Consider the following 24,523-nt stretch of genomic DNA (forward strand, 5'->3'; position numbering starts at 1 on the left):
TGGCCAATATGCTGAAACCCTGTCTCCAAAAAAATACAAAAATTAGCTGGAATGATGGCGGGTGCCTGTAATCCCAGCTACTCAGGAGGCTGAGGCAGCAGAATCACTTGAACCCAGGAAGCCGAGGTTGTGGTGAGCCGAGAGCTCCATTGCACTCCAGCCTAGGCGACAGAGCAAGACCCCGTCTCAAAAAAAGAAAAAAAAAAAAGAAAAGAAAAGAAATATGCCTAATAAGTAAATCAGATAAAGAAGACTTTTTTTCTGGAATTGCTCTGCTAAAATGAGATGGGCTGGCTTCAAGTCATACCTGTTATGGCATCCCTTTTCTACCTACTTCTAAGGATAACGATAGCATTCTGAAAACATAGATTTTAGTCCCAGACTTTGCCACTAAATAGCCAGGGGATCTTGAACAATCTGTTTGGTCTCAGGTATTTTTTTTTTTTATTTCTAAAATAGAAACAGTGCAATTTTCCCTGTACACCATATGAAAAATAAATACGTTTAAATTTAGAATAATAACAATAATAGCTCAGATTCATTAAGTGCTTACAGGTATTCTTCTAAAAGACTTTGTATAAATAAACTAATTCAATCTTCACAGCACCTTCAACGGCCAGCTACTACTATTATACTCATTTGATACATGAGAATACTGAGACACAGAGAGCTCAAGAAACTTGCCTGAGGTCACACAGCTGTTGAATGTCAAAGCTGAGATTTCAAACCAGGCCACGTGAGTTCACACTGGCACAACTATCTCACACTGCCTTTCTAACAAATAAGACAGGCACACTGTGGTGGTCACAGCAGTGTGTATTCTAGAATTTTAAGATGTCTTTTAGCATAGAGATAATTGTGGACATACCATTTGGAATGGAATGTGATACTACGACTTTGGTTTTTTTTTCTTTTGATTTGGGGATTTACTAAGAAGTTGCTGACCGCGCCTTCTCTTTGCAGATAGCATTTATTTTCCAGAGAAAATGGCAGTTTATCAGATAAGAATTTGATAGTTGAAATGGAAATGCCACTTTCAATAAAGAAATCTTAGAAGACTAAAAAAATGACATGTGCTTTCTTTGATATCACACCATAGACATCCTACATCGTAGGTCAGATATAGTTCTGCATAGTTGGGAACTGCAAAACCTAACTATTTTCTGTTTAACTAAGGGGTAGAAGCATCTCTTTCTGAAGCGTAACTATTGCCTCTGGCTCACCATGCAAAGACCTCTCTGACCCTGTCTTGGGAGAAGCTGGTAACCTTTCAAAAAGTGAGTGACCCAATTTCCCTTCTGGTTGTATTGAGCTAGGGAGACATGGGAGTGTCTGTCCAGGAAGAGGATGGTGGCAGAGAGGCTCCAATTCTGAGAACATCTTTTTGTTTTCTTTCTTCTGTGATCTCGTGCTGGTTCCATAACCTTGCAGCTGGGAAGAATATAATCTTCAAAGGGTTTCCTTAAGCCTGAGCAAAGGATGAGACCAAACCGAAGGAAACCGTACTTCCTGATGCTGGAAGGATAAACACGTGCAACTTGTTTTTGTGACAATAAAACGAAGACTCAAAGCGAAAATGGGTTCAATGAAGGTTTAGATGCATGTATCCTAAAACTGATGATTCACAAACGCAGATTCAGCCTTTGTTCGTTCTTATCCGTGGAAGGTAAAGCCCAGGGAGGACTCATTCCTCCCAACAGAGGCTTCCTGCAGGCTCTCATCAGCCGTATTTTGGTGTTGCCTGAACCGTGAGATTGACCTAATTTGCCATCTTTTGTCTTGCTAATGAGGCTGGCTCTACCCTACTGCTTAGAGAAAGATCTTGTGTTACTTTAGTAGCGAAATGTGAGACTGTGAGTCCAGAGGCCACACTTGCATGATATCTCACTCCACAGGTGATTTCAATTAAGTGCTGTGGCTACTAAGCCAGTCACCTCGCCCTTCTTAATATGGAAATTACCCGTAAAGGTTTAAAAAACCTGTGGATATCCTTATCCCACCCCCTCTAAAACTACTAAAGCAGCATCTCAAGGACGGACGTAAACACTAGAATTGTTTAAAATCTTCCTAGGTAATTTGGGTTAAGAATGACGGTATCTGACGCATGGTGTCTCCTTATCAATAACTAAAGGCAACTGATCTCTGCCTTTTCTTTACTCATCAGGCTATAGAATTAAGGAAGTTACTCGCATTTTTTCAGACATGAAAATCAACACTCCATGTTTGCTATCAGTACTAATACAAAGGGAATCATGGGATGACCTTGCTCAAGAGACCTGAAATTGATCTACACAAGCAACTGCATATTCTTAGGAGCAGTCTCTCTGTGCTCAACTGATAGCTGTCTACACTGACACTACTTCCTAATTCTTCTGGTCAGACTTGCATTCCTACCCAGGTCAATATGATAATGATAATGATTATGATGTTTTCCTAATTTACTAGACTGAGGAGTTCTGTGAAATAACAGCATGACTTTGAATGGGAAGTCTGAGTTTTATTTGACATTCTACTGCTGTGATCCTATAAAATCACTAATGTTACTCAGCCTTAGTTTTCATTGTTTTTTCTTTCTTTTTTTTTAATTTATCAAAAGAGGGGAGTTAGACTACATTGGTGGTTTTCAAAAGCTGTTTCACATTGGAATACTTTAAAATAAACCAGACGGAAGGGAAGCTTCTCTGGTTGCCGCAGATCTTAGGTGGTAGAACTGAGACCTGCCTCTGCGAAGGCTCTCTGAGACCTCCATGGATCCTTGCTCTGGTGAGGTCAAATGGAGAGAAAGTCTGAAGGCCATTCACTGACACCTGTCTGGGGTTTTGAATGTCAGCCTGCCTGCCATTTCCAGTGGGGAAACCTATGGGTTGCCAATCTCTTTTCTTTGAGAGGGAAAGACTAGAATTTCTTTGAAAAGAAAAGACTAGAGAATTGGCAGTGGCCATGAAAGGTGCACTGCCTGCAAATTAATTCGGTGGATAACTGAGTTTCTCAAAAGCTCTAATATTCTAGACTTTAAGACATTCAATCTTTAAAATGACTCTTCTGGAGCAGTTGGTCAGGCTGGATAAACAGTGCTAAGCAGGCCACATGGAGCCTCACAGATGTGAAGGTGTGGGAAGCAAGTTCTGGCTTGTAAAGACCACCAGGAACCTCACTCCCACGTGTCCTCCGCACGTTAGAGAGCCAAGGCAGTGTGCAGTTGAGTCAGCATTTCATTCTAGACACTGGAGAGAGATCCAGATAGCTGCTGTCAAAAGAATAACAATTTGGGGAAGTGGGAGAACTGACTTTGAAACAGATGAAACAATATAAAACTCCAATAAACTCAGGTATCACTCTGGAATTAATGGAGGACAAATTGGATCTGCTGTTAAGTTAAATATCCATCTGCTCACATCCCTGGAGCCCATAAATTTGTGGGGCTAATTAGCTGTTGCCATCCTTAGAGCAGCAGGGGGCTAACCACGTTCCCTGGAGTTTTACTACAGACATGGACCATTCCCTGATGCCTGTCCAGACACCTGAGCTACAGGGGAAGGAACAGAAATGGAGTTGGCCCCACCTGGGGTCAACCAAAAAGTGTGAAGGACATAGTGACATCACCCATGTCCTCATCTTGACCTTTCTGAAAGATGGAGCTGAGGAGTCCTCAAACCAATTTAAATTTCATCCACTATTTTTTTTCATTACTACAACAAACATTGCTATTTCTCATCTATCCAATTATCGTCCTGTCTTCTCCTCAGTCCCCCTCTGCTACCTGACTTGACTCCTATAAAAGCAATTCTGTCTGTACCCAAAATGTGAAGCCTTAATATAGGCTCTTCAGCATAATCGCTTCTTAATTAAGTCAGGCTATGGCTCTGTTTCCCAGAATCGTTTCCAGAGGGCTTAATTTTACTTCTGCTCAGAATTAATATTTTACATTCTACACTTAAAAGAAACAAAAAAGCATGAAAAGGAACTCGAGAAGAGGGGAATGAGAAAATGGTTGAGGGGAAAAGAGAGATCGTATTTCAATTCCTATTACAGAAGCATTCAAGCCCCTGTCGTTATTTTCAGCAAGTGATACTCAATTTGTGACATTCACTTTAGCACAACAAAGCATGGATCAAGGTAATTAAATGGCACAGCTCAGAGTGAATTAAGGGATGATTCTATCAACAGGAGACTCCTGCTGATATGACACTTTGCATGTGCCTGCTTTGTTCTGGCCGTGCCAGTCATGGCCCAGGGGGCTATGGGAAGCCTGCTGATGGTTCCAGCGCATTGTGTACATGGATGTGCATGGAGTGGCCCAGTCTGAGCACTGTGTACTCGCCCTGTCGGTGGAAGACCCAGGGGATGAAAGCTGTTAGTGACATTAAGGCCCCTTCCTCAAGAGTTGGCCAACTATTGTCCTTTGCCCTGGACCAGTAGTCCCTAGGGGCTCTACTCAGCTCGCTCTCTCTCTCTCTCTGTCTCTCTCTGTCGTGTTACACAGAAGCTTATGGATATGTTTTTTCCTGAGATTGTAGTAAGCCTAATCTTCTACAGGGAAGTGCAGGATTCCTGACCCGACTGAACCACCCTGTCTATCATCCATTCAGTCATCTTAAAAATATGCATGGACTTCCTACTATGTGCTGTCTAGTTGCTGGAGTTACACTAACACAGTGTAGAAACACGTGCTGCCATCACAAGCCTGCAGATCTATGGGTCGCAGAATACAGAGTCAGGCAAAGGGTTCATTTGGACAAGCTCGGTATGTGCGAGGGAGTTGTAAAAGAAGACTGAGAGGTCCTCAGACCTGAGACCAGAGGTGTGTCCTGAGGGTACACACTGCCCCAACATGGGTTCTGGTTTGGATCTTGGCAGGATGGGCATAATCATGTATGCACAGACATTCTGAACTTCTTTGATCATCATTCATTATAAGACGATTTCTGCAGAATCTCCCAGGAGAATACAGACTGGTGTGAGAGGAATGGGTACAGAGGCCATGAAGCTGGAACTCTGGTGGTGTGGCTTTGGCTGAATGTGCAGGAGGTTGCATGCGATCTCCCTGAGAGATTCCCTCCCTTCATCTTCAGCTTTCCCTCCTCTCTGCCTCCCAGCTGAGACTGCCATTATCACTGGGGGAGGAGGGAAGAGCCAAGGGCAGTTGAAGATGCTCAGCAGGACCCATTAGACTGAGAATCTATTTACCTACTCACGAGGAATACATGAATATATGTGATCACACCTGAACAAGTGATCATACCTGAACTTCTGGTTCCAGTGGCTATGGTAGGATGTTGACAAGCTTCATCCTAGGACCTACCTCTGAGGCTGCCCTGGGGTATTTCCCATTCTGTTCTTTTGATTATTAGCCAGATAGCCTCATCAGTCCAGTTTCATGGCCAGCAAACAGTACAAATGAACCAGGGTTCTACTACTTAGCCTGCTCTTGCTGAGGGACTGCCAAATTCATTACTCGCCACAGAAGTTTACCTCCTAAATACCGTATAAGATAACAATGCAGTATACCAGCAGGAATTGAGAAATCCTTTCACATGTGAATTTTCTTTATAATGGTATGTAACTCTTAGAAACATACTTAGGATAAGGGGCTTAGGTTAAGGAATTTCTCAGTTTCCTTCCCTAAATATTTTATCAACATGATGGATTTTTCTTAAGAAGATTGAGAAAGGCATTATTTTTCTTTGGCCACTTTGGGTAAGAAGGAAAATTAGTTCTTTTTTTTCCTAAAAAAATAATGTAGGATGCTGGCAATGAGCCCTTGTATGTTCAGGTGTTTTATAATGTGAACCAGAACCTCTTGATTTATCTCCTTTTGTTACATTTATTACCGAATTCCACCAAGTGCTGCTTCTGCCACAGGCAGGCTCATAGCACTGCCAAGCATGGACTCTGCCAAGCTTCCCTGGGTCCAGGTTTGGGGATCTCTGTACCCCGTGTCCACATAAAAATGTTCCACAGATTGAGCTCTGACCAGACTCTAGGCCCTATTTTAAGAGTTTTATTTATAGTAATATTCCTCACAATGATCACATGAGGTCAATAATATTGTTAACCATTTTATAGTTAGGAAAATCAAGGCACAGAGAAGTTAAGTAACCACCCTAAGGTGATAAGAAAGCAGCATGGTTTGGTTTTAATGACAAGCCCTTGTGCTTGGAAACCGTATGAGGCTGCCGCTTTGTGAGGCCTTCCCTGTGAGACGAGCCTCCTTTCCCCTCGCCATGAGTTTGCTGTTCCCAGCCTTTCTGCAGTGCGCCCAGTCCTCCTGAGTCAGACACCACTGGCTGGAGAGAGAGCAGAGACAGCAGACGTGCTGGGGAAAGGAGTGGAAGGGCAACGCCTTTCAGTCACATCCGTCACCTTCAGACGGATATGCTGAATAGGGAAAGGAGTTCTGGGTATGAAAGCAAACCACAGGAAGTCTATTCTTTCCCCTCAAGTGAAGTCTTACTGGTTTACAGACACTAGTTTTAAAAATTCACCTCTTCTATGAAGGCTTCATCTAAATATGTACTTCTGTATTCTTCTAGTTCTTATGTATTTATGTTTACTTATGTATACTCATTAGTATACTCATTAGTATACTGTATCTTTTCAAATACGTGTGTATATATGTTTTTTTGTTTTTTCCATTTGATTGGAAATTCTCCTGGGGAGTGTCAAATGTTCTGTCTTTCATACTTCTCCCAGTGGGATCTTGGATAGGTCTGTAGACACCAGGTTATATGGAGCACGTGGAATGAATGCATAGCTAACGTTGGGGTTGAATCAACACCGTAACATCATTCTGTACCATCAGAAATGTTCATGACGTTTAGCCTTTGCCAAGTGAGATACAAAGGCTTAGATTCTAACTGTGAAACTGGAGTAGGAAACCTAATATCAACCTTAGCTATAGGCATGTAGGTACCGAGCACATGTGTGAAAGGTGTAGAAACTGCATGTATGTGTATAGTTGGCACAGAGATATTGATAAGAGGATAAGTCCATTTCATGGGCAGGCTTCAATGGCAAATAAGCAATTGATCATCTAAGACAGGATCAGTAAACTATCCCATGGGCCCGATCTAACCCATTGTTTCTTTTTATAAATAAAGTGTCATAAAAACAGCCATATTCGTTATTTGTCATATGGTCTATGGTTGCTGTCATGAGACACCAGCAGAGCTGAAGAGTTGAATCAGAGAACGTAGGGCGTGCTAGCCTAAAGATCTACTACCTGGCCCTTTTCTCTATTTCTATTTTTGATTCATAGAAAGAAGAAAGTGTATCCTTACTTCTAAACTCACAAGGAAAAAAACGTCTACAAGGTCAACTTTCTTCCCCAGGCTTCACCCATTTATTTTCTCTTCTACTACTATCAATTTGCAAAGGAGATCCCCTGAACTTCTGTTTCTGCAAGTCAATTATTTCTTTAGAATATGCAGTGCCATGGTCTATTTATATGCAGGTTTTAGATGAAGTTCCAGATTTTGTATTGTGCTCTACCTTTTTAGAAGACATTTTAGCATAAGTGCTACTAAAATTTTTTGTGTATTGTCTCACACTTAGAATCATTTTTTTCAAATTCTGCAATTTAGCCAGGAACTTCTGGGGAGATGCGATAACCATCAGATACCTCCAATAGAAATGTATAGTGGGGAACTGAGGAAAAAATGAACTCTAAAGGGGGTTTCAATCTCAACTTTATCAACATTTGGAGTTTTGTTCCAATTTTAACCTACTATTCCCAGTGAGACATATTTCCTGGTTTTCAGTATTGATTTTTATATTATAGAAGACATACAAGGACATGCTCACTATTTCTGGGCCACATTCACACTATAAAGTGCTTGCTAAAGAGCATGTAAAGCTCTAGGTCCAGAATTAACTGGGGCCAGAACACGCAAAAGGGGAGATTAAAATAATGCACTGCCTTGCAGGGCTCCCAGGCCTTCGGCTGTGTGTGAAAAGTTTACTCTTAGCACCCTAGCAGTACCACCTGATAACTCAGGCTTAACTCATCTTAAATCCCACACGTTTTATCAGTGGGATTATATCCCCCACCAACTTTCCGTAACTAAAGGTCAAGTGGATCGTAGAGAGGGGTCCAGAAATAGCAAGGCAAGTCCTGGAGACTCAGAAGCATTTGATGCAGCGAAAATATGAGCCCTGAGCAAAGAAAGAAATTCAGGGCTTACTTTGGACTTGAAAGTCACACCATCAAGGATTTTTGTAACTGCACGGATGGACATCAAGAGGTGATTAAAGAGTGCTGGGCATGGAACACTGCATCACTGCATCTTTAACCCTCAAGGCTGGCTTCACAATGGGTAGCCCCACACTCAGTGTCTGTGGGCGACTCTGTAAAATATTATGGAAGGAGGTCATCTGGGGAGCCCCTTAACAAGGAAGGGTATCCTGAAGAAGGGCAAGTGATGAGAAAAACTTGGGGGTGTGCAATCTGACACACAATGAGCTGTACAGCCTGCCAGGTATTTTTTTTATATCTGACATCATTTGATTCTTGCCAAAGTTCTGAATTCTATAAATCGTGGCCATTTAATAAACAAGAGAATTAAGCCTTAGCAGAGTTAAACAATTTTTCTGAAGTCATATAATTTGCAAATGATGGAACTGGGGTATAAATTCATACGTGATTTTTTTACTACTCCATGCTGGGTCAAAATATTACTGCTCAAAGAGTTTTCAGGGACCGAAGACAGAAGAAAAAGTTTATGTGTACTTTATAGATACGTTTTATTTAACTATCTAGAAAGGATGATTTTTTTGTTAACTTTTATTTTAGGTTAAGGGGTACGTGTGCAGGGTGCAAGTTTGTTACATAGGTAAACATGTGTCATTGGGGTTTGTTGTACAGATTATTTCGTCGCCTAGGTGACTAAGCATAGTACCCATTAGTTTTTTTTCTTCTGCTCCTCTTTCTTCTTTCATGCCCCAGTGTCTGTGGTTCCCTTCTTTGTGTCCGTGTGTTCTCATCACTTAGCTCCCACTTACACGTGAGAACATGTGGTACTTGCTTGTCTGTTTCTGCATTAGTTTGCTAAGGATGATGGTCTCCAGCTCCATCCATGTTGCCACAAAGGATGTGATTTTGTTCTTTTTCATGGCTGCATAGTATTCTATTGTATATATGTACCACATTTTCTTTATCCAGTCTACCACTGATTCCATGGTTACATGCTATTGTGAGTGGTGGTGCAATGAACATGCATGTGAATGTATCTTCATGACAGAATGATTTATATTCTTCTGGGTATATACCCAGTAATCGGATTGCTGGGTCAAATGGTAGTTTTGTTTTCAGCTCTTTGAGGAATCACCACACTGCTTTTCACAATGTTTGAACAATTTACACTCCCACCAACAGTGTATAAGTGTCCCATTTTCCCCGCGACCTCACCAGCATTTGTTATTTTTTTGAATTTTAATAAGAGCCATTCTGACTGGCATGAGATGGTATTTCATTGTGCTTTAGAAATGATTATTTTAATTCTTACTTCAGGTAATTTCCTTTAGGCATATATCACAACCTGTGACAAGTGCACCTTCACACCTAGTTTCTTTTGATAACATATGTTCGTACAAACCCCACCTCTTTGTAATACCAACATGCCTTAATTATTCATGCTATGAAAAGAGGGGCAGTAACAGAGTGTGGATGGTTGGATGTAAACTATGATCACACTCTTATCCCCTCACTATACTTATTAAGTGGTGTGAAGATATAGAATCTAACATATATTGCCTATTTCTCTGGGAGGCCTTTTTAAGGAATATTCAGGAAATACTTTTTGTGGCACATCCAGAAAGAAGACATAGAGGAATAAAAACCACCCTGGGTTACATGAATTCAGGGTAAAGTAAGGACTTGACAAAGAGCAAAGCATGCCCCCTAAGGTCCCCTGATGTCGTACCCGTGTCGTTCTTCTCATCGAGCACTATGGCAGGTGCACAAGGAAAGGCTGGTCACTTGAACAACCATGAGTGTGCAGATAATCACCGCCACTCAAGCCATAACATTGTAGTGGAAAATGGCAAGTTCAGATTAAGTGATACCTTTCCCCAAATCCTAAGCAATAATGATAGTCATTATAACACTGTGCCTGGCACCACTTAATCATAAGTAGGGGATTTACTTACATGAATTAAAAGTCATGCTTTTGATAATCATATCCAAGTAAAGGGTAGAAAGGGCATCATGGCGTGTCCAGAAACAGAATACAGTGTCTGTTCATGCATGTTGGGGAGGGAGAGTGGGAATAAGTATTGAATGGGATAAAAAGTGGTCTGAATGTTCCCAAGGCTTTTCCATTACCTAGAGAGAGCTCCATCATTCATAATCCTAAAATGCATGGGCTGATAATTGCCTTAATCACCAGAGAAACATGGCTGAGATGTACTGAAATAAGCCATAAAACTCATTACAAGATAACAAGATTCTATCTATTCTCTGAGGTCACACTAGCATTCCATAAGGTCAAGGAGTTAATCACCTCATTCAGTAGAAGCACTGTAGATAAGAAACTCTGTGTGTGTGCCTGTATGGGTTGGCGGAGGGGGGTGCATGTAGTTTAAGCCTTTCTAGGTTCTAAGCCAATACACATGGTGACCAGATAGGTGAAATGAAAGTGAATGATAGTCCATGAATAACCAATAATTCTGTGCTTTCCTTTTTCTTAACATTTGGGGTGAACACGTTTTGTATGCTAGCAATTGTTAAATAGGCTTGTTTTGCAAAGTTAGCATTTCCCAGACTGACCCCCTTGGCATCTTATGATCTGTTCAATTCTAGTGACCTGCCCACGGGTCAACAGTGGTGCCAGAGCTGTAGCTCTAGACTTTGAGCAGCACGCTTCTTTCCTGATGAAGCGCACCACAGACAATTACACAGGAAGGAAGCTTAGGCATCACCCTTCTCACTGCCTCAGGTTTCTGGAGGAGGAAACAAGGCCCAGGGAGGTGTAATGCTGACTAACACCACACAGACTATTCATGGTATAGCAGGCCCATGAGGCAGTCCCAGGTACCATTTCACTAAGACACCAGCTGGCCAGGTGCAGCGGCTCACGCCTGTAATCCCAGCACTTTGGGAGGCCTAGGTGGGCAGATCAGACATCATGTTTTCTGATATGCAATGGTAGAAGCAAATGTTCTTCCTTGAAGATGAAATCTCTGGATTCCCCAGTGATTCTAAAAACAATGCCCTCCTAAATTTGGAGGGGCACATCCTCACAGGTGTACTAGTCAAGAGGTGTGGCCTTCGAGTCACATTGGTTCGCTGTGGCCAGGGACCGTTGCTTCTCCCGCATTGCTGTCCTCGTTGGATGATGTTGGTCTGCCTTCCTCTCCTCTTCTCTCCCAGACCTCTGTTCCAACATGGCTCATCACTCTTTGCCAGAGCTTCTGAAAGTTCAGTCTGACTTTCAGATCTAGACTTCCCTGGTTTCTCAGTAAAGACTATTTTACTATGAAAAACTGTAAAAATAACATGACGGTTGGTAAGATGTTTATGAAGACAAAATGAGATTATGTGCCTGGCTCACAGAAAGTCCTCAATAAATAGCCATCATCATCATCATCATCATCATCATCTAGGTAAGAAGGGTTCTTCTGTTGAGGGATATAAGAAGAATAATTTATTATTTTCCATTACTGCTATGGTCTCACTAGAGGAAATGAGAAAAAGAATACCTAATTAAAAAAATACTGGGAAATTCTGTTATATAATTTCAAGAAAATATATCGAGAAACTTCTTGGACTCCTTCTTCTTTGGGGGTTGGTAAACGAGTTATTGCTTGGAGACCGGGTGACTCCAGTGGAAGCTCCATGTATTTTCCAGGCATTTGGATACTATCAATCATCAATAAGTTACATATGAATTTAATCTACTCTCCAAGATTGCTAGTTTTTTGCTCAGTTCATTGTTCTTGGTGCATGTGGTTTACAAATATGTAGATACGAAACACCAAGAATGCTGTCATTTTTAGCTGAGTGAACAACAAACCCTAGATCCTGACTTTTGCAACTACCAACTCTTCTAAAAAGTATTTTTTTAAGTTTGCTTTGTAAAAACAATTTAAATGAAGCTCCTGAAATATGCATTTGTTGAGGATTTACTTTGATGGATACTGTGTAGGTGGTTATTGCAGAATTAATCCTCAATAAATATTTTTAATAATCATTTGATTTTCATTTAACACACAGTAACCACCATATAAATTCTAGTTGTGTATAGCTAGTCAAAAAACAAGTTGAATAAATACCAACCAGTTATTAAAAACATTTATTGAGAATTAACTACTCATTGTTATCTGCATTCAAACCAACTGCACATCTCCCATAGTAAACTTTTAGCAAGATTCCCTGGCAGACGCTGTGGAATAAAGCTCATTCACCAGCATTGGTAAGATTCTTGGACAGACTTTCAGCTCAGGTCTAGTACATTTAAATCTTTGCTTCCTAGGCTGGGGATAAAAAGATCATAAAAAACAAAATGGATTCTACTCGGAAGAGGAGGCTTAGGTCAGCGCATCAGCTATGCTGTTCTGAGGTCAGGGAGCAGTTAGATATAGGCCCAAATGGCCTGAGGTGGCCCCCAGCAGAACTGCCCTTTGTCCTGGAAGCAGACATTCTCCCATCAGAATGCTTAGAATTCAGACACAGGATTGGGGGCGTGTCACTCGAGTTCTAGACTTATGAGTTAAAAACTGTAACGTTAAGAAAATGGCAGCCTTTCCAATATCCACATCCTCTTCTGTAAAATGGAAGTGTAAAAGAAGCTTGACCTTATAAGGCTTCTGTGAGGATCAAATATCCTAAGAATGGACATAAAGGACTTTGCACACTGAGCAGCACGCGAATAGAGACGTGATCATGGTGATGTTTTTCTATGAGAAAGGGCTTGAGATAACACCCACAGTTCCTGATGAGGCTTCCTTGGCAACCAGATATATTTACTGTGAAAATCGGTGTACTCAGATTTCCAGTGGCCACAAGTCAGAACAAAGCAAGATGGTGGCCCAGGCCTGGTTCCCTTGGCCTGGGGCCCAGACCCAAGGTCATGCGCAGCTGACAGAGGAACAAGAGGCTACAGGGGCCCAGGCTCACCTCCTGACATGCTCAACTCACTCTCACAGTTGATGTTTTTGGAACATCGCTGCTCAGCACTGTTGTCAAATATTTAGCAGCCCAAGTTGGGGCAAGACAGCAGCTAGCTCACCCTACCTGTGGACCGAGGCAGAGCGGGTTCTGGAGTGGGGAGGATTTGTCAGCATCTGGGGCGTGACTGGTCTAGCATGCCCTCCCCTGCCTGTGGGGCAGTGGGACTCAGACCTGCTTTCTCAGTGTAAAGCAAGCAAACCAGTGAGAATAGACACAGTGGGATTGCTCCCTCCTGCAGCAGGGCAGGAATCTGAGCAAGTCAAGGCACTCCAGACCCTCTGATCAGGAAGTGTGCCCTGGCACAGGTGGCCGTGAGTGGCAGTCACTCTGCCTTCGGAAAGCCACTTGGAATGCAACCTGCTCAATTGCCTTCATCCTTTACTGCCCTGCCAGACTGTTTACTGGAGCAGCCTTATTACCAATCTCCTAAACATCTCCATAAAACCCACAGATCACAGGCTGCAGCATGATTACTGCCACCGTGCTACTCAACGAGCAGCTGCAATTTCTCCCAGGGACTGGATAAAGCAGGCCTCCTTCACCAAGTTCCCGTGGGTGTGCCCAGTGTGGACCACAGAACCAGCTCCAGAAAGGAGAAGGCAGGAAAGACGAGACCTTCCTTGGTCCCTCTTTCAGAGTCTTCCCTTCTTAGGGATCTTTTTCTGAAAATAGCTTTTTTCTTCCTTTGTTCTTTCAGTCTTGCATGTCTCCCCCGACCTGCTGTCTCTCATAGCCTTCAGAAACAGATGTGGCCCATTGGAAAGACAACCTCCTAGTCCTCCTTGCTTCCACAGGAGGACACATCAGCCGGAGGGCCCTGGGGGAGGGGCAGGCTCAGGTCTCGCTGGCTGCAGCTGCAGAAGAAATCTCTGATGAATTTCAAAACCTGCCTTTGCTTTGGATGTGATCAACGGTCACAGTGGGGCCTCTGTGTTTTACTATATGAACAAGCTCAGAGGGAGAGAGAAAATGCAGCCCCCTGGCTCTGCCTCTCTCCTGCCGCCGTGGCTGAGTGGAGGGCACAGAGAAACTGCCTCCGTGCTTTGAGCGTCTGCCTGCCCTGAACAGCTCAATCCTGAAAAAGAAGCAAAACAAAGGTCATGCCTTCAGCAGGCAGCCCCGCATCAGCTTCGCGCAATCCTCATCTGTGCAAAGTGTGGAATGTTTAGCAGGGTGGAAAGGTGGAGCCTGCTTGCTGCTCCTACCCAAGTGCCCAGGGCTGAGAGTGTGGGGCACCCCTGTGTGCGGGGTCCTAGGGGAGCTTCCAGTATGAGAACGCACATGGGGATCACACCAAAGCACCCCCTCAGAGAGCTCCACCCTCGGCCTCTTTACTCTTTACTAGGCTGTCCTTTGGAGCAGTGGCTTTGGAATGACCAGGATGCATTGGTGGTAATAGTTTGGTGAAAGGGGGCTGGAAATTATATAATTTCATGCAAGTAAAATTCCTGTCTCAAGGTGTTACAGCCTCCAGCCTTATCAGAAAGGCGAACAGGTGTTCATTGAGGGTGTTTGTTAAATATTTGTTGATTAAGCTCAACAATACCTTCCTCTCCGTCAGAAATGATGTGACTGCCTCTTGGCTTCCCTGCCTGTCAGATGGAGAGTTCATTCATTGATTAATTCAACAGATGGACAGCTCTCGTGTGCACAGGACCGTACCTGGTGATGGTGGGAAAACACAACCTTGTTCCTGTCCTTGGGAGGAGGTTTGGTGGGATCGTGCAATTCATTCTTGAAGGAACAAAGTCAGAATCCTCTGGCAACAGGAGAAGCAGGAAGAAGGGATGTCCTCTGCCTTTTCTTTTAGTGGTTGAAGCCCCTTTCACCTAAGGCTTCCTTTCCTAGACTGTCAGAAAAAGCCAGGTGACCCATCAGCTCCCACCACCAAAGGCAGGGCTGGTGTCCTCCTGTGTGTCCCAGGTAAGCCTGGGAGGAGGTGAGGGGACCTCACAGCCACAGGAACTGCAGTTATAGTGAGAAGTAACTCCCCCAGTCCTGACAGGGCTTTTTTTTTTTCATGAGTCTTAGGGTCTGTCTAATGCAGAGCTTCTCAGAGTCTAGCCTCTGCCAATAGCAGTAGCATCACCCAGTCATATCATTGCCCTCCAAATCTCATGCCGAAATGTGACCCCCAAGGTTGAGGTGAGGCCTGGTGTGAGGTGTTTGGATCATGGGGACAGATCCCTCATGAATGCATTGATGGGTCCTGGCAGTAATGAGTGAGTTCTGGCTCTGTTAGCTCACATGAGATCTGGTTGTTAGAAAGAGCCTGGCACTTCCCACACCCGCTTTCATTCCCTCTCTCACCATGTGTCACACCCACTCCCCTTGCCTTTCACCATGAGTGGAAGCTCCCTGAGGCCTCACCAGAAGCTGGCATTGCAACAGTGCTTTTTATATAGCCTGTGGAACTGTGACCCAAATAAACCTCTTTTCTTTATAAATTACCCAGTTTCAAGTATTCCTTTATGGCAATGCAAAATGGACTAATCCATCCAGCTACTCAGAAATGAAAAACCTCAGGCCACATGCAAATGCACTCAGTTGGAAACGCTGGGCCTGGGGCTTGCACCTGTGTTTCCCCAGCCCCCTGCTGGTCCTCAGGCACGCTCTAGCACACTGCGTCTCATGTTAAGCTGTATGTTGGAATCACTTAGAGAGATTTTAGAAACAGGAGTGCAAGTTCCCACTCTCAAGGATTCTGATGTGATTGGGTTGGGATATGACTTGGGTAAGGGGATTTTTCAAGTCTTCTGAAGTCATTCTTGTGAGCAGCCGAAGTTAAGAACTACTGGCTTAGTATCTGATAGCTCAGCTGTTAAGAAAAGTGGGGCCCCCATCCTTACCCTACACCCGAGCTATCCTTCGTGTTTGCTGGAATTCTTGGCAATTTCCAGACACTTGCTCCATCATCCAGGAGAAGATGCTAATTAGTAGCACCTAATCTGCTATCTTCCTCCTTCCTTTTTGAAGACACCTCACAGAAAAACAGGAAACCTGAAACAAGGCAAGGTCAGCAACAGCCTCCAGGGCTCCCAGAAACACAGAGAAGTCTCTGGCTTGGTTCTGTGCAGGAGGCTGCTCTCGACTGCTTTGCTGTGAAAGACACAGATGGGAGGCTGTCGGCTTGGCCTGCTGGTGGGCTGCGACCACAGTCCCTGCCGGGTCCATTCTCCACTCAGAAGTGGTGGAGAGAGGGGGGTGGGCTGGCAGGGAGGACAGCTGAGATTCCCTAGATGTTTAGCACATTGTTCTGTCTGACTGTGGAAATTAATAAATATGCTCACTGGAATGAAAAGAAAAATTTCCTACCCAGCCAAGCGCTGTGTGAGGCAATGAAGGGAAAGGGAAAGTGCTGCTCAGAGAAATTCTAGTCTCCACTGGAAGACTCAGAGCAGCATAGAAGCAGTGCTTTTCTGAAATGCTGGGACCAAATCCATCATCCATCTGGGCATCTGCCCCATCCCGCCATTGAACCTGTGGCCTAGGTCCCAGGAGGCCCTCAGCCTGGGAAGGAAAGGGAGGGCAGATGAGCGACAGCCTAGACCTGTGGTCGGTTCTCCCTGCTTCTCCTTCATTTCCCTCAAATCCATGAGACCCTTGCCTGCCATTTTCCTGGGCCTCGGTATTCCCACCAGCGAAGCGACAGTGACAGACCTCGCACTCCAGGGCGTAGAGGAGACGTGGTAGGTAAAGGGAGAAGGCTTTGCATTCCAGTAATGTTTTATGCAAGGAAAGAAAAGACCACAGAGAAAAAAGTCTAAGAGATTCCTCTCCATACCATGACCGTCCCAGCTGGGGGGCTGACTGGAAAGAAGATTTTAAATCCACCCACACTGTCTTTTATAAAGACTTGCCTAAAAATACTGCACCTCTAGATGACCCCACTTCATTTCTCCACCTAAAAAGACACAGAAGCAACTCTTCCCTTCTTTTCCTTCCTGTGATGCAGCATGCACTGTGAGGAGGCACCTCTGAATCCAGTGAATAACTGCAGGCATTGAGGAACCATCCTCCCAATGGCGGGGCTAGACTTGGGACTTGACACAGATCCTTGAAAGATGCTAAGGAGAAGGAGTTGGAGGCTTGGCCTCCTGCAGCCTGTGTCGCAAAGATACTGCTACAGGTCACAGAGGGCAGAGCTCCTGCTGATGAGTTCTCTGGTCTGGTTTAGACAAAGGAGGAGGGCGGGGCATGAGAGCCCAGGGGGAGGAGGAAGGGGCACAACCTCATTCTGCACCTACGTGCTGACCCCTGGTTTTTTCACCCTGTTTTTCTTTTCTCGAAGGCGCAAAAGTCTTCAGAGAGGGTATTTGAGACACAGCTAGTCTAGGTCCAATTTGGAGTAGATATGTAACTGTCACTATAAACACTTTCCAGGAAGATATCCCACTTCTGCAGAAAGCACTTGAAACCTGGAATCTGTCCTTTTCAAGTTTGGCCAAGTCCTCTGTGCTCCATGAGCCGCCATGGTGGTCCGGCACTGTTGCTCAGCTCTTGGAGGCTGAGGAGCGTCCCTGGTTCTGGAACTGAGGGGTTAACCGAGTGCTTCTCTGCACTCACTATTAGCGGGAGGAAAGCAGGTCTGGAGAAGGACAAGCTCTTCAAACGAAACCGACATTGAGCAGTTGAGCTGTTTCCACTTGTGAGTTTACAATGGCCCTATAAAGACCAGCCAAAAAAAAAAAATCATCAAGATGGGTCAGGCGAGGGGAGCCTTGAGTGGAGGCCCAGCGTCAAGCTCGCACTGGCCCAGTCTGAGAGTTAGGGTTCTGAGCCCTTGGAAGTGGTAAGCATCTGAGGCCAGCCTTAGATTCGGGAAAGGTCAGTGGGGAATTCCATTGCGGAAGAACTCTACAGTGCAAGAAGGGAGAAAAATAAGGCAAGCGTTCCCTGGCATGGAGGAATGGAGGGCCGAGGGTGGACCAGTGTTTTTAATACCACATATCAGCAGGGACCGGCTCGCAAAAGGCCAGCCTCTTGGAAGTTTTTGTCGATGGTCTCCACCAATTCGTTTTTTTTCTTTGTATTGTTCTTAGCACCAAAATAGAAGATGCTTAACCTCCATCCCCTCAGAGTACCCCATGCCTATCTCTGTCTTGTCAATAGGATGCTATATTACAGCTCAGCACCTCCTCATCTGTGTGCCTTGCCAGCATATAAGGAGGTGGGCATCGTATCTCTTATCTATGTAGTCCCAGCACTATCTCAGCATGTCGCAGAAGTGTGTATAGAGCCACAATCTCTTATCTGCAAACTCCACATTCACAAAGGTCTGGAAACGTCAAGCTTTCTTATAAGTCATTTTGCAGCAAACCCCAGGCTAGGTGTTGTGAAGGGTTGCAAAGTCAAAATGTAGAAAGAGCAGACTCGAATACATGGCAAAACAGAAGAGAACCACAGGGCAAGGCAGGCAGCAGGCTGTTGAGTATGGGGGGGAGAGTGAGACGTGAGTGAGGCATTCTGAGATGAGCTCTGGGAAGACCTAAGGGGCCAGGTGATGCTTAATCTGGGTTTAAATTGTAGATAAGGTTTGCGAAGATAAAGGGGTGGGGAGATAATCTTGGGACAATGTGGTTTTTTTCCCTAACTTCTTATAGACATATTCCTCTCTTTCCATTACGTTTTCAGGCTCCCCCAGGGCTGGGATCTCAGTTCCATTTCTTCCATTCTGTCCTCTGTATGCAGAACATACAGTCATCTCTCAGAATTCTTCTATTCAATAAGAAATTATTCTTGGACTTACCCATAGAATGTGCTTGAGAAGATCTCTTGAATGAATAAGAACTTAAGGGTCTATAATTTTTTTTAATTCATAAACTTTATTTTTGGAGCAGTTTTAGATTCCAGTAAAATAAGGGGAAAATACAGAGCATTTCTACAGATCCTTTTTCCCACCACCCACAGCCTCCCCCACCATTGACATTCCACACCCACGTGGTGATCTCTTATATCCATGCACCTACATGGACGCCTCATTTTACTGATGCCCATTTGTCCTTGCGTTCTCTCTTATTCGAGAGTAATACGGGAGGCATATGAGCATGGTCTCTTTCCTCCCAACACTTAGAGGTTCCTGGTCTGCTGAGAAACTTGCCCGGATGCAAAGCCGCAGAGCAGAGACAGCAGGATCACAAGTTTTAAAAGGTGTAAGTGGCTGGGTTCAGTGGCTCACACCTGTAAGCCCAGCACTTTGGGAGGCTGAGGTGGGTGGATCACCTGAGGTCAGGAGTTCGAGAACAGCCTGGCCAACATGGCAAAACCCCCTCTCTACTAAAAGTACAAAAAATTAGCCAGACGTGGCAGTAGACACCTGTAATTCCAGCTACTTGGGAGGCTGAGGTATGAGAATCGCTTGAACCAGGGCGGCAGAGGTTGGCAGTGAGCTGAGATTGTGCCACTGAACTCCAGCCTAGGGTGACAGAGCAAGAACTCATCTCAATTTAAAAAAAAGAAAAAAAGGTGTAAGTACTGAGAAGGCAGAGAGAGCATCCCTGCATCCCTGTGCAATAGGGAAGACTTGTAAGCACAGATATTAAAGATGGAAAAGACCTCTGGGATCAGTTCCCTCCCTCAGGGTCCAGAGCAGAGGAAGTATTCATGAAACTGCTGTCTCTGATTTCTCATTGGCTGACCACAGACAAAACCACACATTTTTCACCAGCTCCCAGGGCAGCTGAGGCCAAGTAGTCTCTTCTCCGGTGAGTGTGGCCTCAAGAACAGAGGTCCTGACACCACCAGACCGTAAAGTGTTTTGCTCTTTACAGTTTGCAAAGCACATTTAAAGGATCGTTGCAGCCCACCACATCCTAGTGGGGTATGCAGGGTGCTTTGGGGTCCTCACATCTCACAAGTGAGAGAACTGCGGGTAGGAAGGGGGTGCCTCTCCATCACGCTGGGTGAGGGAGCGGAGTCTTGCTTTGTCGCCAGGTGCCAGGCTGGAGTGTGGAGTGCAGTGGCACAATCTCGGCATCTCAGCTCACTGCAACCTCCACTTCCTGGGTTCAAGCAATTCTCCTGCCTCAGCCTCCCAAGTAGCTGGGACTATAGGCATGTGCCACCATGCCCAGCTAATTTTTGTATTTTTAGTAGAGATGGGGTTTCGCCACTTTGGCCAGGATGGTCTCGATCTCTTGACCTCATGATCCGCCTGCCTCTGCCTCCTAAAGTGCTGGGATTACAGGCGTGAGCCACCGCACCCGGCCTGCATAGATCTTTACCTCGAACCCTCTCCAAGTTTTTAATATATTAATATGGTTGGGATGCAGCATTTCCCAACAATATTTGACTGTAATTTCGTTTCTGGCAGAGCATCTTGATTGGAAAACTCTTTGGGAGATGCAGCAACAGAATTAGTCAAACAGGGGCACATGGATGCTTTTCTCTCCAGGGCTCAGCTCTGAGCTGTCCTCCACAGAGAGGCTCAGAGGAGCCTGAAGGAGGAAACACGGAAAACTGAAATCTCTAAGAAGAGGCTAAAAGGAACTGAGTTATTCAGGCATAGTAAGAAGACACTGGCAGGACATTGAAATCGATTTTCCAATATGTGAGCATGTGAAGGTTTCGCTGCATAGCGTGGTGTGGCGAGGGGCTGTTCTTGCAAGTAGAATGCTCAGAGCCTGGCTTCCCTGCAGCCGAAAGGACTGAATCAGTCAGCCACAAGGAGCTTGCTGCCTGAGAACAGGGAGCCTCTGGGGCCAGGAGCCAGGCAAGGCAGGAACTCAGCATCTCAGGGTTCTCAAAGGATCCCCTAGGACTTGGGTGGACCAGTTTGCATCCTGCATTGAGGCAGAGGACTCAACACAATGACCCGTGCAGGTGGTTGTTGGCCTCAGGGTGCTGCAATAATGGGGCTTTCTGTAGAAGCAGGTCTGAAAGACAGATGCTGCAGGATGAAGCGGGGATAGAAATCTTGGGTGAATTCATTCACACCCAGACCAGGAGGGCTGAGGGGGTGAGAGTAAGGGAGGGAGAGAGGAGGAGACTCAGAGCAAGCCATTTGAAAGAGTCCGAAGCCACCAGGTGGAAAGTCACCCTGCGGGGAGCTGACCTTCCTCCCTCCTCCCGAGAGGCACCAGCTGGCGCTGACCCTGGGTCCCATCTCTGTGGCCTGTGAGAAAAGAGGTGAAAAGCGGCTCCTCGTGCCTTGAAACCTTGCTGCCCACATCTGAGGGCTGGTCTTGATCTCTGGGCCTGTGCACCCCTCCTCATTCCTTCCTGACCTTTCATCCATGAAGCAGGTACAGATGGTGTGGGGCTAGGGTGGTGAAGAGGGACAGGAGCCGCAAAGAAACAAAAGGAAAATAATGCAGAGAGGCCGGGCCCTGGGGATGGGCTACTTGCAAAATCCTGAGTTTCATTAAATATAGAAAGGTAGGATGAAAAAATAATATTCACTCATTGTTACAGTTTCAAAGTCCTAAGCTGGCCTTGATTTCAAAGAACTTGTGTGTAATGTGGTGCATGGCTTTCTCTTCTGTCTCTTTTTATAGGTAAGTGACATTTCATTCTGCTCATCCCCAAGGCAAAGTTGGATGTTTTTAAAGTGGAAAAAAAATGAGCGGAAAAAGAAACGGGGAAGGTGGGAAGAGGTGGAAATGGAAGGGCACAGGTAGGTGCACACTCAATTCTTCATCTTTTGCACAGACTGGTGGGGGGTCTTCCCCTTAGATTCAGTGGAGAATCCTTCCCTCAGGACGGAAGGTCGGGGCGGTGACTGCGGCTTTTGAGATGATGATGCCTTTGCTCTTTGAAAGGGGTTTGTCCTGGCATACAATGGCCATCACTTTTGCTAAGAGGTCTTTCCTGGGTGAAGTTTCAAGTCAGAAACGATTTGGGGTTTTGCACCCTAATGCTATGTGTCAGTTACATTGCTGTGAGTAGGTCCTAGAGGAAGCAGGGAAAAGTGCTCTGGAGAGCCAGAATTGAAAGAGTCCAGGAAGAAAAATCAAGAACAAGGAAGAATGACATTCCTGCGGTGGTCAGGCAGTAAATGGCATGGAAATTTCTGGACAGAAGGGAGGTTTGTGGGAAAACTGAGATTTTGTACCTTAAGAATTTTTTACTCAGTTTTAAGGTCTATCTAACTACTGTCAATGTATTTTTCTATTCCTGCCTGGTCGCCGAGGCTGAAACACCACTTATTTTCTTTTTAGCATGAGGCAGAGTAGCTTTCTAAAAGAGCTGGGGGCTGGTTTGTCATTGTAGTCACTGTACCTTTTCTCGGTCAGTCAAGAAAGGCATTTTGAAGTTCCAGACTAGTTTCAGCTTTCTACTGCTCTTAAATATAATTGCTTTCCCCTAAGAGGAGAGTGAAAATGCTCTTTTTTTTTCCACTGTGAGTTGCCAACAATCCACTGACGTAATTGACTGATGGCTCTGTCCCACATGTATTTGTTATTTTCTTTGAGAGAGAGAGAAACGTAAAACATTCTATTTAACAGTCGACAAATCCAGACTGGAAACATAAAACTCAATTCAGCAAAAATATTTAACATTTGCAGTCTTATCTTATGTCCAATTAAAGGAGATCAACAGAATGAAGTGGGGGCTTGGCTAGCAGAAAAGGGAAAAAGACGAAAACAATCTCGACTGTGTCTAAGGCCTCAGAGGAAACGCTCTCTCACACACATGCGAGAGACAAATCTATAGGAAAACCCTTTCGGAAATCTTCGAAAGAGGCAAAAGTACTAGAATTTGTTATTGAAAGTGTTTAATTCTCTTTCTGTAATTTGAATACACAGATGTTCTTTCAATCTTCTTCCCCTCACTTTTAACAAAGAGGAGGAAAAAAGAAAACTCAAAACCCAGCTTCCCCCTCTAAATCAGAAAAAGTGTCATCGTATATGGAAAATCACAAAGCGTCTCTTTCCATGATGTCATGTCACACTCCCGTGGTCTTTTATTTCCTCCGAAGACACTGTGACTCGTGTCACATTTTCACGGCTGCAGACACACCTGGGAATGCTTCTTGGTATTTGCCCTGCATAATGGGGAAAATTAAGCTGCCATCCATCTGGCTCCCAGCCCGAGCAAGGGCTGTACACCACCCCCACTCTGCTTTGAAAGGGAAAAATATCTGCAACCAGGAAGCACTCCTAGAAGCTGCCCAACATGACAATAAGAAACTGGGTTCCCAGCCACGTGGCTCCCTGCAGTCCCTCTGACACCGTCAAGGCCTGTTGATTGAGGTTGATGGAGTCACTGATTTAGTGGGAACATGCGTGTCTTTCTGAGTGTATCCACAGAATAAGGGCTGCAACATAACTTCTTCCTGGTCTTGAGGTCTCCTGCCTTTTCTGCATAGGATAGGCTTTGCGTGGATGGAAAGGGACGGCCTTCCCTCCTGGCTCCCTGTGGACCTCAGAGCTTGCCTTGTCAGCTTGGGGCAGGGAACGCTGAGGGGCCCAGCTTATTGTGATGGATGAAGGCAGTCCCTCAGAATTTCACATTAATAAGGAGGTAATTGAGTATATGTTAATTTTACAAGAACATTTTCCACAGAGTATATAAGTACATGGGATATATTTGAATAGTTTTAATACGCTATGATTCTCGGAACCATGGGAATGAAATTCTATTTGCACCTACCTAATAAACAACACATTCCCCAGCACCACTGGGCCTGGTGGAATAAGAGGACAAAGGGATAGTGTTTATACACACCCCGCCAAGCACACAAACGCCGGCACACGCTCACACACACATGCATATTCTTACATGCATACTCACAGAGCTGTGATTTTGCCTTTGAAAGGTGACAAGGAGCAAAGACATTTTTCAGAATCAGATCTGGCCTCTCAGTATTGTTTCCAAGATAATATGTGTCCTGTTTCATCACCCTCATTGCTCACCAAATGCCTGGCCCATCGCCGCGTTTAACTTCACAGCTTGGCTGCAGAAGGCGCCAGGCTCTTCATTTGCTTGGAATCCATCGATCTGGCCGTCTCCCTAGTGCCAGTGCCCCAGGTTGGCACACTTAATCATCTGGGGCCAGTATTGATCCCTCTCATCCATTCCCCTCTCTGCCTCGGGTCCCAAACCTTCTTTGACCCCTCTGTCTGTCTGCAGCAGGGGCTGGACCACTGAGAGGGTTTCTGCTTCTCAGCTCTGGTTCTCTAGCTTTGAGGGTGCAGTAGTGAGTGTGAGGAAGACTGTGTGCAGCGCCTCTAGCAGAGATGGAAACAAAGACGTGTGTGGTCTTCAGCAGTAAGTCACGTTGTCCTTCACGCCCTTGCCAGCCCTGCCAAAGCTGGCTTTGGGAATTGCTAGGATTCCCACCCTCTCTTTGGACAAAAATGTTTTTGTTACCTTTTTTTTTTAGCTAAGCCTTACTAAGTGTCAGACACCTTA

At 44.9% G+C, this 24,523-nt stretch overlaps 1 protein-coding gene across 6 annotated transcripts in view; it reads left to right on the forward strand.

The window, feature by feature from the left end:
- Positions 1-24,523, forward strand: part of NTM (neurotrimin) — a 970,307-nt gene that overhangs the window by 259,156 nt on the left and 686,628 nt on the right. For 3 of the 6 annotated variants that reach the window (XM_012449177.2, XM_021672581.2, XM_012449174.2), the window contains exon 2: positions 21,664-21,782. The exons of the other annotated variants lie outside the window; for them this stretch is intronic. In XM_012449177.2, the coding sequence (XP_012304600.1) occupies positions 21,728-21,782 (55 nt within the window). In that variant the 5' untranslated portion in view covers positions 21,664-21,727. The remainder of the gene's footprint in view (positions 1-21,663; positions 21,783-24,523) is intronic. 6 annotated transcript variants of the gene reach the window in all.

This window comes from Aotus nancymaae, unplaced genomic scaffold, assembly GCF_030222135.1.
Source record: "Aotus nancymaae isolate 86718 unplaced genomic scaffold, 86718_ANA_hifiasm-v0.15.2.pri h1tg000012l, whole genome shotgun sequence".
NCBI lineage: Eukaryota > Metazoa > Chordata > Mammalia > Primates > Aotidae > Aotus > Aotus nancymaae.